Source organism: Phycodurus eques, chromosome 15 (genome assembly GCF_024500275.1).
Source record: "Phycodurus eques isolate BA_2022a chromosome 15, UOR_Pequ_1.1, whole genome shotgun sequence".
Taxonomy (NCBI): Eukaryota; Metazoa; Chordata; class Actinopteri; order Syngnathiformes; family Syngnathidae; genus Phycodurus; species Phycodurus eques.
In genome coordinates, this window is record NC_084539.1 from 19,179,994 (window position 1) to 19,196,983 (window position 16,990).

The 16,990-nt window shown below is 39.7% G+C and overlaps 1 protein-coding gene across 2 annotated transcripts in view; it reads right to left on the reverse strand.

Moving 5' to 3' along the window:
* Positions 1–15,646, reverse strand: part of LOC133413884 (WD repeat-containing protein 70) — a 72,101-nt gene extending 56,455 nt beyond the window's left edge. For both annotated transcript variants that reach the window (XM_061698794.1, XM_061698795.1), the window contains exons 1-9: positions 15,617–15,646; positions 14,163–14,216; positions 13,994–14,077; positions 13,837–13,918; positions 13,039–13,249; positions 11,805–11,864; positions 11,597–11,730; positions 9,870–10,023; positions 6,982–7,058 (exon numbers count right to left, since the gene is read on the reverse strand). In XM_061698794.1, the coding sequence (XP_061554778.1) occupies positions 6,982–7,058; positions 9,870–10,023; positions 11,597–11,730; positions 11,805–11,864; positions 13,039–13,249; positions 13,837–13,918; positions 13,994–14,077; positions 14,163–14,216; positions 15,617–15,638 (878 nt within the window). In that variant the 5' untranslated portion in view covers positions 15,639–15,646. The remainder of the gene's footprint in view (positions 1–6,981; positions 7,059–9,869; positions 10,024–11,596; positions 11,731–11,804; positions 11,865–13,038; positions 13,250–13,836; positions 13,919–13,993; positions 14,078–14,162; positions 14,217–15,616) is intronic.
* Positions 15,647–16,990: the final 1,344 nt, after the last annotated feature.

Below are 16,990 nucleotides of genomic sequence, written 5' to 3' on the forward strand. Positions count from 1 at the left end.
GTTGTAGGGAAGCAAACAGTAGATCAGGCTAACGAGTCTGAAGCCTCCATGATACCTGTGTCTCCCCTACATCTCCTGACCAGAACACGCAAGACACATCGAATTCTAGTGTTACGATGTATTGGCATCTATCCATCCATTTTCTTTACCAATGTATTGGCCTGTTCATCAAAATTTATTAGCAAATGTCTGATCACTAAGGACTCTGACGATTGTGAGAATTGCTGATGCATCGCGACTTGGAAGAAATTGAGGCACAATACAGTGCAGTATTGGCTGCAACCAGAAGAGGCACTGTTGATTCAATCTCAACTGGTAGAAGGAGTACATGACATCAACTCAGCCCTCCATCCACACAAACCTCTGTTGTGGCTTTGCATTATTCTGCTTGAACACCAGCATGAAAAAGGAAGTTTGGAACATTCTGAGAAAATCAATACTGAAAAAAAATCATTAAGTCCAAAGCCCAACACCTGTACAAGAATTGGATCATGTCAGTAGGATCACATAGAAAACAACTTGGACATTTAGGATTCAGGTTATGGATTGGGATTAGGGTAAAGTTTTCGGGTTTGGGGATTTGGAGGGTTGTTAAGAGGTAGGGTTAGGATTAGTTGGGGTTTGGGGTTACGGTTGGTGTTGGTTGGTTGTTTCCTTCCCTAATAAATAGACGCTACAGTGAAGGCGAAGGGACAAGGTAATGTCAAAAATTTCGCAAGTTTACATTTTGACTATTCAAAGACTGAACACGAAACAGGACTCCAAATGTGTCTGTGACCCACTGGGTGCTCTAGTGAACACCGAGACCTTTTAGTTCATGAGGTCAAGCCAAGGTGTGTAAACATCCAGTCGGGGCTGCTACTACTAACAGAATTCCTCCTCTGCTGCCGCCTACAATGTCGCTGGCGCGCACTCTCAAAGTTGTGTTTGGACAAAGTCTAACAATGTGACACAAATGCCAGCTCAAGACTTACAGCTTGAGTAAGAGCTGGCAAGGGTCAAAGAAAACTCTTTTTGATCTGTCGTGGTGTTTGAATCAACACAAAGCAAAAGGAGTTAACGAGCCAAACTAGAACAGCACTCAGACCTCCACCAAGGCGGAATAATCCTAAACATGTCTGTTTTATTCCAAAAAAATCGGACATGCTGGGTGCTAAATGTTCCAAGCCGATCCCGTGGGTGACGGTAATGTACATTACAAAATGGCCGCCGATTGCCACAGACAGAAGGCTTTGTTTCTGGGTCAAAATGTGGTTTCCTCGGACAAACTGTAGGCTAACATGGCTACACCGTGCATATGTGTGAGAGGGACAGAACTGGACAGGATGACAAATGAGTCCAACTGCTGCCTCACACTGACATCTCTATTATGTTTACACAAGACCAGGGGTGACTGTCAAGACAATAAGGACAACATAACCTTTCACATATTACACAGAACACTGTTGTCCTATTTATACCCTAAGGACTTATTCCCCAATACACACTTGCTTTCATATGGGGGAGAGCTGAGGCCACCAACATCTAAGTAAATGTCTAAAAGTAAAATGCTCTATTAACATTCACATAACTACAACTATTTATGGAATTAAGGGACTAATTGACAGTTAATTGCATTTCCATTCATTTCAATGGAGATATTTGGGACACAACTGCTTTGTGAGTTGAGAATAAGGTGAAGGGAGAGCTGCAGCAAAGTGGAGACTGTGTAGTAGAGTGAGCCCCCGCCACCTGTTATCATTTCTTTCTTCATGAATCCCACACAACTTGCTCTAACAGGAAGCTGAACAGCAGCATCCAGGTGCTAGATGCATGAACATTTCCAAGGATGTCTCTTCTATGTCTTTCTGTGACTCCTCCAGTCTCTCTGTATCTGTGTTGCAATCTGTTCATGAAATTCTAAGCTCAGTGGCCCGTTCCTTCTGAGATTATTTCAAAAGGGAGGCATCTTTTTGAGTCAATGAAGAATGTGGCTTGTTATGGAAAAGTAACACCAACTCATGTAGTATGCAGAAACCAGCAAAAACATTCTGGTCCCGTTCCTTATCCCTGCACCCTTGTTTTCCGTTCAGTCAGCAGTCCCCTTTCCCCCCGTTCCTTCAACACAAAGGCTTCAGTGAATGTAATAAAATGAGGACCATACATCTCCAGTCATGCGTGGGCACTTTATGAGGTAGTCCCGCGGTTCACACATCAACTGAGGAAAGACAAGTCACCCACTGACCCCCACCACCCCATTCCCCCCCCCCCAGATTATATCCATCCATTGGGTTACAGGCCTAGCGGGGCTGATAGTTGCTCAGATCACTTACCACGATGTAGCGATAAGGACGACATACAGGTAGATGTGCACAGGTTGTACGGGGTTATTTATTGGTTAGGTTCTGGTGACTGGGTGTGTTGCGTGATGGCAGGCAGACTCAGTGGGGCTGTGTTTTGGGAAAGGGGGATTAGGAGGGATATTAGCATTGGTTAGGCTCGGGCTATGTTGAAGGTTTAAATGTTAGGCTTATTTGGTGTTAGTAAACAACCACTGGCTTGAACTGGACTATATAACCAAAACAAGGCAGTCAAAAATTCAGCCAAGACTTGGACTGAATAAGGACAAATTCCCGCCTTGACGGTGTGGCATGTGTGTGTGTTGTCGGGATGGACATGGAAGACTAGCAGTGTATGGCGGACCATAGTCTGTGATGCACTGGACTGTGGATGAACTTATCGTGTCAAACTGAATCACTCCGACATACCATTACATATTTCTGTGCAGCCTAGCCTCAAATTTTCAACCCTTGATCACACGAAATAACAACAACAAAATTAATCTATGGACATTGAAGTAAAATTATTAAGAGCTAGCCGCCCTACCTCCTCGGCTAGACATGTTACATATGATCAGTATTTCCACAAAGAGTGGACCTGGATGATTTATCTAGTCAACTGCAGATGTGTTACCTGTATGGTAAGTGGGCCAAGAATCCCAGGAAACATTCCTCCAATTGCGTGTGTTTGTATTGTTGGGTGTGAAGGTGTATGCATGACATGCGGATTCCCATTCGTGGCCATTTGTCCTATCCACACTTTAGTCCTTATAGGGTACGTGTGTATCTTCACCTGGGGCACCAGGAAATAAAATACAAGGGTTACATGTTGATCCTGTTACCAATGAGGTTTGTTAGCATTCAAATGCATAACAGCATTGATTCAAGGTTTGTTAAAACACCTGACAAGATCTAGAAATGGTTTTGGATAGCCATGAATTTTTTTTTAGGTGCTACTTCTCTATTCAAGCAAAAATGCAAGACAATCACCAACGGCACCCGCTGTCACTACTTCCTTCCAGAGGAAAATGCTCTGCGCTGGTGAATTTTGCTGCCATGAATGCGAGTCGGACCAACTGGAGCTTTAATTAAAAGGGTTTGGGCGGTCCAGTGATCATGCTTAATAAGCTATTCACATAAATAACAAAAGGTGCTCCACCACGGAAAGAAAGACAGAATGGTGTGAGGATGAATGTTTAAAGCGTATAGAATGTAGATGCAAACACCCACTGGTACAGTTGGCCGACTGGGGCCCATTGAAAGAAAGCCTATTGATGATGACCATTGACAATATAATCATGCCTTTAAGAGCTTCTTCGTACTTTGTCGTAAAAGGATTCATTTACAATAGAAGTGCAGTATCTCTGGTGTGTTTCAGGTCTATACAACAGAAGCTTCATTTTCAATTGATTTAAAAGAGACATTTTGCAGCTTTCCCACAGTCTCCCAGGTGTCTTTAGAACATGTCTGTCATGTGTTATCATCAAAATACCCCAAGAACCAAGAATTTCAGAACTCTTTTGGCCCTATTATTTTAGCCTCGCTAAACTCAGCCTGTTTTGAGAGGGCGGTCCCATCTCCTCCTTTACAGCATAGCCAATGCCTGTCGTTCCCATGACGACTGGGGCAGCAGCCCAGGGTGTACAAAGGGAAATAACTAGGCCCCGTAAATACAGTTTATTTAAAAAAAATATATTAAAAAAAAACAAACAAAAAAAACACATACTGTATTTTCACTCCTGGAGGCAGTGCGTCATCACACTTTGATTAGTGTGCAGACCTGTGCGTGCAAGCAAAAATTTGAGTTACAAGCGCTTGTTATGATGGCAGCCAACTTCACTACACGCAGCAGTTTGGCTGATAGTTAATTATTTTTATAAAAAAAGAGACCGAGTGTGCTTGGTTCAACCTGTTTATTGCCACTACCTGCTGAAGTTTACTTTAAAACAATGCATAAAACAATGACAATGTGTGTTTAAATAGAAAAGTGAGTAGTGAAAAAATGTATGCATGTATTCTTTATCCCATGCAAAAAAAGATTTGTATTTTTTTCTCTTTATTTTTGAAATGCTTTTGATCATGTAAAAGCACACATTGTGTATGAAAATGTGCTATATAAATAATTTGCCTCTGTGTCTCTTCATTAAATACACTGTATGGCTGGATGTAATATACTGCCCCCTGGCGGCCAAGATGCACATACCAGAATGAGCAGCACAATGCCCGTTGAAATATCTCTCTTTCATCTTCTGTTCCGCTTATCCTCACTAGGGTCTGCACAAATTCTTTACATTGTCAAATTAAGTTAGTAGTGTATTTTTTTTTTTTTTAAATAAAGTATAATTCTGTAACGATCTACTTTTGTCATTAAAAACATGTTCAATTTAATTTTTTATGAGTATTTTTGGGGGGCGCTGGAACGGCTTAATGACATTCATTAGAATGGGGAAAGACGATTTGAGATACAAGTGTTTTGAGTTATGAGTGGGGGTCACGGAATGAATTAAACTCATAAGTCAAGGCCTTTAATGATTTAATCAGAAGAAAAATAAACAATTTCACGCGGGCCTTAAAACAGTCTGAACACACCATGTATGGAAACACATTTTGAGGAAATGAGATGTTTTTGTTACCTGTGAATATATTGGGAATTGAAGAAGTGGGAAGTGGCGAGGTAGGTGACGAGACGCTAACACTCTTTCCATCAACGAGCGAGACTCGAGCGACCATGTCGACCCTGGCTGCACCTGCAGCTGCTCCCCCGCGTGCAACCCCTTTTACGCTCGACCACCGCTAACGTGCCAGGGGAGGATTTCCAGAGCTCCGACGAGAGTTAGATAAACACAGTCACATCTGTGAGGGTTTTCGTGCTGGTAAACACCAGGCAGCGGCCTTTCCTGTTTTGAATGAAAAACCACCGTGGCGGGTTTCTACACCGCTGCTTGTCGCACTAACTCAGACTCATCACTGTGTTCAAAGCCACATTCTTAAAGCGGACATATTATGGAAGATTGACTTTTTAAATGCATAAACGCAAATTCAGTGAACCTCTGAATATTCACAGTTGGGCATTCGTGAATTTGCTGGGGACATTTTTTGACTTTGGAGCCATATGGTGCCATCTTGATGCCAAGGACACAATCTGAAGTGAGTTGAGGAGCTTCATTTAGACAAAAGTAATTCTTTGTCACCATCTTGTGGTATCTATATACAATTACAAACCAATTATTCAATTACTTGTGGATTTTTGCTATTCGCAGCAGAGTTCGGTCACTGGAGTTCCTGCCCACCAGTCAAGTGTGATTTCTTTTTTTTTTTTTTTTTTTTTTTTTTTTAGCTTAAGAGGATAATTCATTTGGTCATTTGAAACTCACTATCACAAATTTATAAATATAAAATACCACCGTGGTTGCTAAACATTTTGGGTGGAGTTGTGTCTCTGAAGATTCTCAGTCATCCAGGTCAAGGTATTCCAAAAAGGTTGAATCGAGGCAACTTCTCGTGTGTGGAATTTGTTGTGTCTTTCATGTTTTCTGAAAACGTTCAAAAGTGACTTCAGCAATCATGCTACTAGGCTAACGGTATTAAATAGAACAAGTAAACCTCTTGTGAGTTGACATAATAACACCCCCGCCTCACAAAACAAAAGACATGATCAGGGAGGCTGAGCAAAGATCCAAAGCCACTTTCAAGCAGGACTACAAGACAATAATGAAGGCACTCACACATCTCCCAGAGGTGTGACACCCCTGCTATCATGCCTAAGCAAATAGGTAAGTAGACTTTAAATTAAATTTGGTTGGAGGCACAGATTAGCATTAGCTAACAACATTCACTTCTGATAAGAGGCACATCCTGTTCTGCCTCCACGAGTGAAAATGTTTTAATCGTCTTGCTCGCTTTTGGTAACAAATGGCTCTCCACTAACTTTTGCGATAGTAGCACTGCATATGATTTGGTCGTACCCTTTTTGAGGAGGGAGAGCATAACCATGGCATACCATAGTTTTGTATATAGTATACATTGACAGTGAATCAACATATGATATTTGGGAAATATTTTACTGTGAACAAAAAGTTCGTCTGCAACAAGTAGCGGAAGACAAAATAGATCAATTCATTTAAAAAAAACAACAACAATGCTTTACTTTTATTTGAGCATTTGTTCGACTAAGAGGGGCCAGTTCTCACAGTGAGGGCTCGAACCTTCTTCCCTTGGGAAAAGCACTTCATTTTGCACATTACCACAACCATATGATCCACATACATTTCAAAACGATTGCATAAGTGTACCATCACCGCATAAAAGTACCGTTTATGATTAGTCACACTATTTTGGAAAGTAGGGTTAGGGTTAAATTCAATGATTAAACTTTCATTTAATGATGTTGCAGCAGGCACCCAATCATATTGCAGCAGGACGCTTTTAACCCTGATTGAATTCATAATGATCGAGATGGCGCGCGCACACTCTCTCACTCTCACTCTTTCGCCCTCTTTTCTGGATTAGAGGAATGCTTTCCTTTGCTCGTGGCAAAGGAAAGCATTCCCCTTGGATGTGCTGTGTAGCTGCCAGGTAAGCACGCTTTGGGAGAAAGTTTGGGACCAAAAGAGCCCTTAATGGGGCACACAGAGAGCAAAATGGAAGCGTCGGGACGACTCACCCGTCATTGGAGCACGTCATGAACTCCTCTTTCATTTTGGGATGCCAGCAGCCGTCGTTGAGCATCGCCGTGTGGCCCTGAAAAGAGCAGGCAGTTAGTAGGGGGGAAACAAAAACAAAACAAAAAATGACAAAACAAAAACCACACCACGTGGGAAATGACCGCATACAGTAAATATGATTAGTTACAGCATTATCTTATGTTGTGAAATTGAGCGGTTTAGGTTTAAAACTCTGGGGGAGGGGAAGTAACATTTAAAATAAAATGTAGGATGGCCTTGTTTTGTCTTTTTTTTTTTTTATTTTATTTTTGAAACAAGTGAAAATTGTCTAAAAAAAAAAAAAACTTTTTACGTGTTGAGTCTTACTTTAATAAGTTTTGATTAGAAAGAAGACAAATATTCTTGATAAGATTTTGAGGTTTTGCAGTATACAAAGAGGCAATACTTCACATTTACATGAGCGCCACCTATCCCTCTTCGACAAATTCAAGTCAACGTTTTTGAATTTGCAAAATAGTGTGAATAATCCTAAAAGATACTTTTGTATGGTGGTGGTACACTTATGCAATCATTTTTAAATGTATGCCAATCATGTGGTCGTGGTGATGCTCAAAATGAAGTGGTTTCCCAAGGGGTACAGGGTTCGGACCCGTCACTATAAAAACTGGCCCCTCGTCAAACAAATGACCAAAGAAAAGCTTTTGGTTTTTTGGTTTGTTTTTTAAATTTTATTGACCTGTTTTGTCTGCTAATGCTTGTTGGGGACAAACTATTTGTTCACGGTAAAATATTTTGCAAATATCCTCATATCATCGAAGCACTGTTAAACGAAACCATGTATGCCATGGTTATGCTGTACGTCCTCAAAAAACGGTGCGACCAAATCACGTGCTGGTGCAACCAACTACAAAAAGTGCTACTAGTGCAAAGGTTAGTGTAGAGCCCTGAGATAACATCAGCTCGTTTCCCCTCTGATGTTACTTCACAAGTTGTTTTTTTTCTACATTTATTTATGATACAAATCTATGAATAAAATCTGAAAACATCTTGCTTCTTCATTGAGCTGAAGGACCGCGAAACAGAGTGTGTGGTTGCGTCAAGTCCCGAGCTATGTTTACGCCAAGTTTAATGTACAGTACCTGCAGGCTATTTAAAACACACGTCCGGTAGGAATTCTGCAAGATTAACGACCAAATTGGCCGTTTAAAAAAAAAAAAAAAAAAGTGCAAGTAAAGTGTAGCGTGACCTCGTTTCGCCGTTTCCTCTGCGGGAATTCCTCATAACAAACGACTCAAGTGGAATAACAGAAGGAGAGCCCCTTCACCCCCAACCCACCCAGCGACAGCGAGGAGCGTTTTAGAGTGCGAGGAAGAGGCTTGTGATGTTTTTTTATTGACCGGGACGAGACGGGTAATAGGTTGGGATGCTGTCATTGAGCCAGGGTGGCTCCATAGCAAATCAATTGGCCTTCACTCTATCTAACCCAGCAGTCTTGTAATGGCGGATAAATACTTTGTTGCTGTCAAATTTCACATACAGTGAATGGAAATAGTGCTCTATATTCTTGTACTCTGTAGTTCAAAAAAAAAATAAAAGAGCAAGAAGACCTTTTAATAGAATTTAAAGAATGACCATCATTATCTTATCAAGCGGTGGCAGCGTTATGACACCTAAAGTTATAATCAAGTGGATAAAGGTTCTCGCAAACCACATCGCTGGGTCACTAGCAAGTTAACTGACACACACACACACACACACATTAAAAGGAATGAGCAAAAAGCAATAAAAAAACAAAACAGTAAGGACGAAAGGAGTGTTGGGTCGTGACCACGTAACCACCCACACTGCTGTTGGCAGCCAACAGCTCCTCGAAGAGAGGTTGATGTTGTTCATTTGCGGCAGTCTTTATTGTTTTCGTTTACACGGTAATTAATGTATGACTAGTTTGTGCTACACAGACGCAAAACAATATTTTCAGTGAGCGTTGTACAACTATGCCACACCCGTTGCTCGGCAAAATGCCTTATTTTCGGTGCGGGAAATGAACCGGTCATTCACTAAATAATTTTAAAAAATGAACTATTGAAGAATATACCAAGATGCTAGAGGAGCTGACAGGTTTAATCCCCATTTTGTCATCTCCTCTAATACTGGCTTGGGTGAAAAAAAATTTTTTTTAACAAAAAGTAGTTGTGGATTTCAGCTTTAATCAACAAAATCACCATTTAAAAAAACAAAAACAAAAAAAAACTGCATTTTAACTTCCCTTCAGCTATATTTGTCTGATATTTACATTTGTCTGATGATCTTAAAGTGGGGAAACTATGCAAAAATCGGGGGCCTCTACTTTTTCACAACACTGTATACGCTACAAAGTGACTTTTACTTCTACAAATGTTTTGTTCAGATCCCTTTCAGGTGCTTTATATAAGACTGCTACACGGGTGGTACTAACAGTGTGTACAAAAAAAAAAATGCATGGTAACCAACAATCCCACTTTTAAACACAGTAAAACCCAAACATGCACAAGCCATTAACGTCGGTCTTTGCAGATGCATGTGCAACGCATCCATTGTTGACTCCTCAAGCATTATCCTGTGCACACAAACACAAAGTGTGCGCTCCTGGGTGCACCTTGCTGCCATTATTTGTTGGCAGGGTTTCCCCGAGCCAACAACACAGCAAAACATATCCAGCCTGAAATAGAAGAAAAAATATCCATCCATTCACACATTTACACGATGGGCGATTTAGTGTGTGTGTGTTCAAAATGTGCGACCCATCGTCCATTTGTAAGCAACCCACGGCATGTATTTAAAATAGCATTTGAGCCGGTCAGCTCAGAATCTCCTACATCCGTTTTTTTGTACTTTATTTAAGTCCTACCTTGGTGTTGACCATATCGACGATGTACTGGTCTCCCTTGATGCACTCCATCACGTTGAAGCCGTCGCGGTCCAAGACTTTGGCCTGCGCGTTTCCCGACACCACCAGGATGCGGTCCCCGGTGATGCTGAACTGCAACGCTCGGATCTGATGACTTCAAGGGAGGATAGAAACTCCTCAGCATACTTCGCTAGTAGACAACATTTCAGTCAGCATCTAAGGATTACCTTTCTGTTTAGTCACAAACACAGATCTGCTATACCAGCGATTCTCAAAATGTAGTACATGAAAGAATCACTTCCCAAGTACAGTTCAGGTGTATTTCGCATTTGACTTCAATACATTTGTATATATCATATCTATCATGGCATTGTCATTTGCGTTTTCTATAAGGGGGGAAAATATCAATTAAAATGGGATTTTTGTGAAAATAATCAGAGATTTAATTTCAAGACCAAATGGCCCAGCCCTGAGTTGCACGCATGAGCGCGGCAGTGCATGAGAGCCAAGTGTGCACCACTTACGCCGGGTGAGATTAGCAATTGAGGTCACTATCAAATAGCATTAACACAGCGGGGCGTGGACGGAGCATCAACATATTGGCCGCACAGCATAAAAAATAAATAATAATTTTTTAAAATTTCAACGTGAAAATGAAATTGAGGCTCAAATGCTAAATCTTTGGGCCTGAAACATCTGTGGAGTCGAAGCACGGAAGCTCCCGGAGAGAGATGTAATCAACTTAAATGTTGCATATGGGTAAGAGGGGGGGGAGAAAAAAAAAAACCCAAGGAGGAGGCCTGGTTCAGCTCTGGAAACAACAAATGCCATTAGGCCCTTTAATTTTTTTTTTTTTTTGCGCCGGTGAATCACGGCGTAAACACGCAAACAAACAGCCGCTACCATCTGCTTGTAGGATAAACAAATGTGTGTGTGTGGACGGTGTGGCTGTGGCATGACACGCACGTGTGTCAGGGCTTCTCAGCGGTGGTGGGAAGTAATCAAGTGCAAATCCATTTTCCCCATTGAAGTTAATTAAAATGCCATTCATTGTTTTTAATGAAGAAAATGTCATTACTGAGCGCACCGTCTTATTCGTGTACTGGATGTGCCCCTTTAAGGGGTGTGGCCTAGGGAGTGATGTTAGGAGATTGAGTCGGGTTTAGCCGGTTAACAAACCACTTACAATTTTTATTAGCATGCAAGCCTAAATAAATCATTAGCACAAACTGACGTGACATCACACACAGGCAAATAAATATGCGCATTAGCGCTTTATACAAAAACTATTAAGTAATTCTAACTCACCTTTTGACATTTACACACAATAATAAATGATAGGGAATACAGGCAAAATGGCAATGTAGGCTACAAGAGGTAAGCGCTGCTGCATCGCAAAAGAAGCACAAACATATGTTTAATTTCACTTTTGACTATGCAAGAGGTGCAGTCGAGATCCGCCATCAAAACAGGGCAACTCAAACAATGAATTAACAATGAATTCAAGCAAACAACAACACCAAGATTCCGCAAAATGGAGCCAAAGTAAGACTTTTATTGCTTTGACCTGAGCACCAAATCGGCAACTAAACGAGATTTTCAGCAACAGAGGACAGGTTAAAAAAAAAAAGCATAAATATGTAAATTCCCAAAAGCCGAACTGCGAATACCAGAGGGTTCACTCACTATACTTTTACCACCTCGGCTTCTCGGGAAAGCGGACTCACCAGTCGCACGGCTGCAGGGAGCGGAAGGCCTGCAGAGCTCGGTCCATGCCGGCAAAATCCCAGAAGCGCACGTCGAAGTCGTAGCCGCCCGTCACCAGGCGGGCACCCGACGGGTCCAAGGCCATAGCGGAAACCTGAGGAAAGTGTGTCAATTATAGTTGACAACAGGAGAGGATGTGCACTTAGGCTGGAAGAAGGCGGTTGGTACCGTCTTGGTGCCGTGCAGAAGGGTGATCTCGTGAGTGTCCGGAATCTTCTTGATGGGATTCTGAGGCGGGAAAGAAGAGCATGGGGGGATGTTTGTGGTGGATTAGTTGAGGGGTTAATTGTGATTGTATTTTTTCGCTTCTCAGTGCGCCTTTTCAGAATACTTAAAAACAATAAAACTACCTTATGTTGTTGATTTTGAAAAAATATATATTTTCCTGTATTTCTTTGCATTTTTCACTACTCACTTTTCTATTATTATTTAATTAAAATTTATTTGTTGCTTCATTTTTCTGTAGTTTGAAAAATCTTAAATCCAAAATCTTTTTATAAATTGTTTGAATACATCAACAATTAAGTCTGCATGTTTTTTATTCTCATAATTGTTTGCACAATTTATTTGAAATATTTTCAAAAAGTAAATAACTAAATGTCAGCATTTTTAAAAATATATTTTACTACACTTCTTTTTCATATTTCACAATTCTCATCTTTTTTTACTTTTTATATTTTCACTATTATTCAACATCTTTTTGCTCTATTTTCATTTTGCTTGAAATATCTTAGATCATAAATCACTTTTAAAAAAGTCAAACTAAATCAACAGTGAAGCCTGCATTATTTTCTTCGTTTTTTCGATATTAAAAATTTTTGAGATAAATAACATCTAGCCTGCTTTATCTTTTATTTCTATTTTCTTTTGAATATTTGAAATAAAGACGCAAAACCACGCAATTGTTTCTTTTTACTATTTTCTTTAACTTTAATTTAATAAATTTTGTTACTATTATTGAAATGAATTTTCTTTATTCTTTTTATATTCCTAATATTTTAAATAAACATTTTTCACAAAAATAAATCAATTAAACCTGCATTTTCTTCTTACTTTTAGATGTTTGACACAAATAACAATAAGCCTGTATTATCTTTTTGTTCATGTTACAGTTGCCTCAATGATTTATTTTTTTTTTTTTTTAATTGTCGACATTTTTTTCCTCTTATTTTAACTCTGTAAGACTGTGTCATTTGTTATATTTTCCAGTCCAATAATGATATCATGCTTGTTAAATGCTGTACTATTACACAAATACACACATTAGGTTTTCTGGTGCTGCCATCTAGTGGAGGCTCCCTAAAATATCAGCACACCATCTGGAGGTATTCTTATCACTTTTTGAGACAAATGGAGCTCTTAAACTTTGATGTGTGGATGTGTGTGTGTGTGCGTTACACACGTCATCGTCCTCATTTTGCTCCTCGTCTTCATCTTCGTCGTCGCTGTCACTTTGAGTGGCGTCACCTTTGTAACCAGGGGGAAGAGGGGGTCCGACAAGATCATCATCATCATCATCGACGGCATCACCATCCTCCTCCTCCTCCTGCCTTGAGTCTTTTGGAGGTGGTGGCGGGCCGACAGGTTCAGCGTCTGAGCTGCTGATGTCCTTCCTGTAAACATTTAAGAACACAGTCAGGGTTGAAGCCTTAATCCTGAACTGAAAGCCTCATTTGAAAACCACCCCTGAATTGAAAGCCTACTTTAAAACTCTTGAAACAGTAAATGGAAAGCCCTCTGATGTTAACTCTTATTTAAAACCTAATTTGACACGTTACTTCTGTCTTGAAACCCTAACCTTAATTTGAAACCCAAATCATGTCTTAAAACCCTACTTTTATACCCTAGCCCTGATTTGAAACATCTCTCTTGAAATTCTTATTTAAATTTTGAAGCCCCGTCTCGAAACCCTAATTGTGAATTAAAACCCCGATTCTGTATTGAAACGCAACATTGAATTCCAAATCCTGTCTTGAAGCCTTAACCCTATATTGAAACCCTAATTTGCAAGGCAAACTGTGAATGGAAACACCTTAACCCTGGATTGAAACCCTAACTGTGAATTCAAACCTTAAGCTTCTCTTCAAACTTTTAGTAAAGTACTCAGAAGTCACTCGATAATTGTGATATGGAATTTTCATTATTTCATCTCTATATGTAAAACGGTAACAATCTCTGGGAGACAGTACAAAACGGTTACCTGGTTGCCTTCTGTGCGTCTTTTGGCGTGGGGACCGATGTTGAGCGTTCCCCTTGCTCCTCCATTTCCATCTGCCTCTCATCTGAACAGAAACAACGTTAACAGCAACTCAGTTTGACTATAGCAGGACAAGCGGTTGTGGATTTATTCAGGTCACCTAAAACTTGGCGACTCCTCTCGATGGCCGTTCGTCGGGTCTGTTCAAAAATGGCGTCCAGGTCGAACGTGCGGGCCTTCTTTCCTGGTGGCGACAAAATGAAACGTTCATTTTAGTGGCATTCTAAAGGTTATGAACGAGTACTCTTTTTTTTGTCTGTCCTACGTACCAAAGCCAGAGAATCCCATAACAGAAGTAATGTCTCCATCGTTGTTCATCTTGCCTGGGAATGACAATTTTGAAAAAAATAACTTTTATAATGTTTGTGCAATAGATCGATTTTCCCTCTTCTGTCAGCTTCAAAATTGTTTGCTTTTCTCACATAGACAGCTTTCCGGACTTCATGTTTGCTTAACAGCAAATGCAGTTTTCACAGGTGAAAGCCAAAGCCAAAAACAAGCACTAGCTAATGTTTAATCAATGAATCTAAAAGGAAACACCTGACCAACAAATTTTTTACACACATTGGTCACATATTCCAATGCTTTTGCTCACTTGAAAAGTGGGTGGGTTCAAACAAAAAGTGCTCTGTCCCGAGTTGTTTAACACATCTAGATGGACATACCATGAAATAAAAGCTGTAATTCTGAACTTTTGTCTCATACTCATCTTTTGATCTGAAACTCAAATGTCTTTAGAATACAACAAAAATAAAGGAATTGCCTTGCCGTACACTGTAACTGTGTGTCATCTGCATAGGTATGATAGTCAACATTAAGGGTCTGAATAATTTGACCCAAGGGTGGCATATACAGGCAGCACAGGAGGGGTCCAAAAACTGACCCTTGAGGGGCCCCATAGGTCATTGCCATCCAATGAGATTGAACACTTCCAATGGTTACAAAGTAACTCTTTTCCTCCAGGTAGGACCTGTTCCATTTAGCCCTACCCACGTTCCCAACCTGTTCAGCAGTATAATATAATCTACCGTATCAAAAGCCAGACTGAGATCCAACAAGACCAGAATGGACAGCATTCCCGAGTCAGTATTCAATCTTATATCATTTAGCACTTTGATAAGAGCGGCTCTGTACTATGATGAGATGGGAAACCTGGTTGAAATTTGTCAAAAAGTCCATTTAAGTTCAAGAAATTGCTGAGTTGATAAAAAAATAAATAACTTTCTCGACAATATTGGCTATGAAGGGGAGATTTGACATTGATCTATGGTTTGCTAACATGGAAGCGTCCAGTGTTCTATTTTGTTAAAAGAATCTTAATGGCAGCTACTTTAAACGCTTTATGAAACTCCCCTGGCTGAAGTGAGCAATTGATTATATTGACAACAACAGTTTTGAAAAAAGCCAGATGGTATTGCGTCAAGACACCTCGTTGATGATTGAACCGTTTTCTGTACTTTTTTTTTTTTTTAGGTTAGAGGTTATTTGCTCGTTTTATGGTGGAAATCCAAAGAAAAATACTTTAATGTGAGAGGAAAACAGTGGCTAAAGTAACACAACATCTAGCTAAAAATCTAGCATAAGCACCAATTTGTTCACATATACAGTCTTGTACAACGGCGAGAGGAAGACGTAAGCAAATGTTGTCAACAGATAGTCACGTAGAAGCCCACAATTGAAACCTATATAGAAATAAATGACAAATAAGACCAAATGTGAGTACCTTCGCTGTTGTTAGAATCCATGTTTGGAAAGGAATTGACCCCCGGAAGTGATTCTTCTTCTTCTCTTCTAGTTTCGTAGTATTTGGTAAAACAGTGACCCCTCTCGTGTGTGTGTATATGAATGAATGAAAAAAAATATATATATATATATATATATGAATATATATATAATTTAATTTAATTATTGATAAAGGTGCTGATTATCGCCAAATACTTACTGTTTAATGATTAAAAAGCTATTCAGCGACACGTTTGGAATATGAAATAACTAGTAGTAGTAGGGCATCAGATGCTTATCCTATTGAATAAAATAGACAACAATTTTTGACTTATATATTACATATTTTATGCACGTCTGACAAAAAAAAAAACTGAACATCCAACTTAACTCCAACTTAAATTATTAGGGAGTTGACACACACATGCCACCATTCAAAGTGATTAACCCCAAATAAAGTTCAGCTGTTCTAGTAGGCTTCCCTGACTTGTTTTTTTTTTCCTGCTGCTTTTTAGCAGAACCAATGAAGATTTTGTGCTCACAAAACCCTAACATTTGATAGGGTTGTGCTGATTTTTTATATCCTTTAGTCCAGATTGTTGTGAAAAGGTATCCAAAGGTTTTAGAAGGTATTTTTAAGACAGATAAGGAAACTTGTTTCGTCGGCATACAGTGATATTATACTTTCAATGTTGTTAACATAAAGCCCTTGGATACGAACCCCAATTCCAATGAAGTTGGGACAATGTGTAAAATGTAAATTAAAAAAAGAACACAATTATTTGCAAATCCTTTTCAACCTATAGTCACCTGTATGCACTACAAAAACCAGATATTTCATGTTCAAACTGATGAATGTTGTTTTTGTGCAAATATTCTCTCATTTTGAAACTGACATTCCAAAAAAGCTGGGACAGGGGCATTTACCACAGTGTTACATGACAATTCCTTTTGACAACTCAATAAGCGTTGCAGGCATCAAATTCAATATGTGATCATATTTGCGAAACAATCACGTTTATCAGTCTGAACATTAAATGTGTTCTTTGTAGTGTATTCACATACACATACATATCATTAAATTAGAATTATTAATGACAAGTAAATTGTGCAAATGGTGCAAGTCCCCACCCCGCCAACGACTTCAAGGCGCAATCAAGTACTGTAACTGTAAGTGCCGCATTTCTTACACTTAAAACTTTTAGGTAACAGTGGAGCTGAACAGAATACTAAAGCCTTACTTGGTTGTGTAATTTAACACTTGATTGGTGGGTAGGCGGGAATTCCAGGCATAATACAACTATTTGCATAAACACAAAGTACATTTTCCATAATATGTCCCATTTGAATAGAAGCAAGACATCTTGTTGAACGA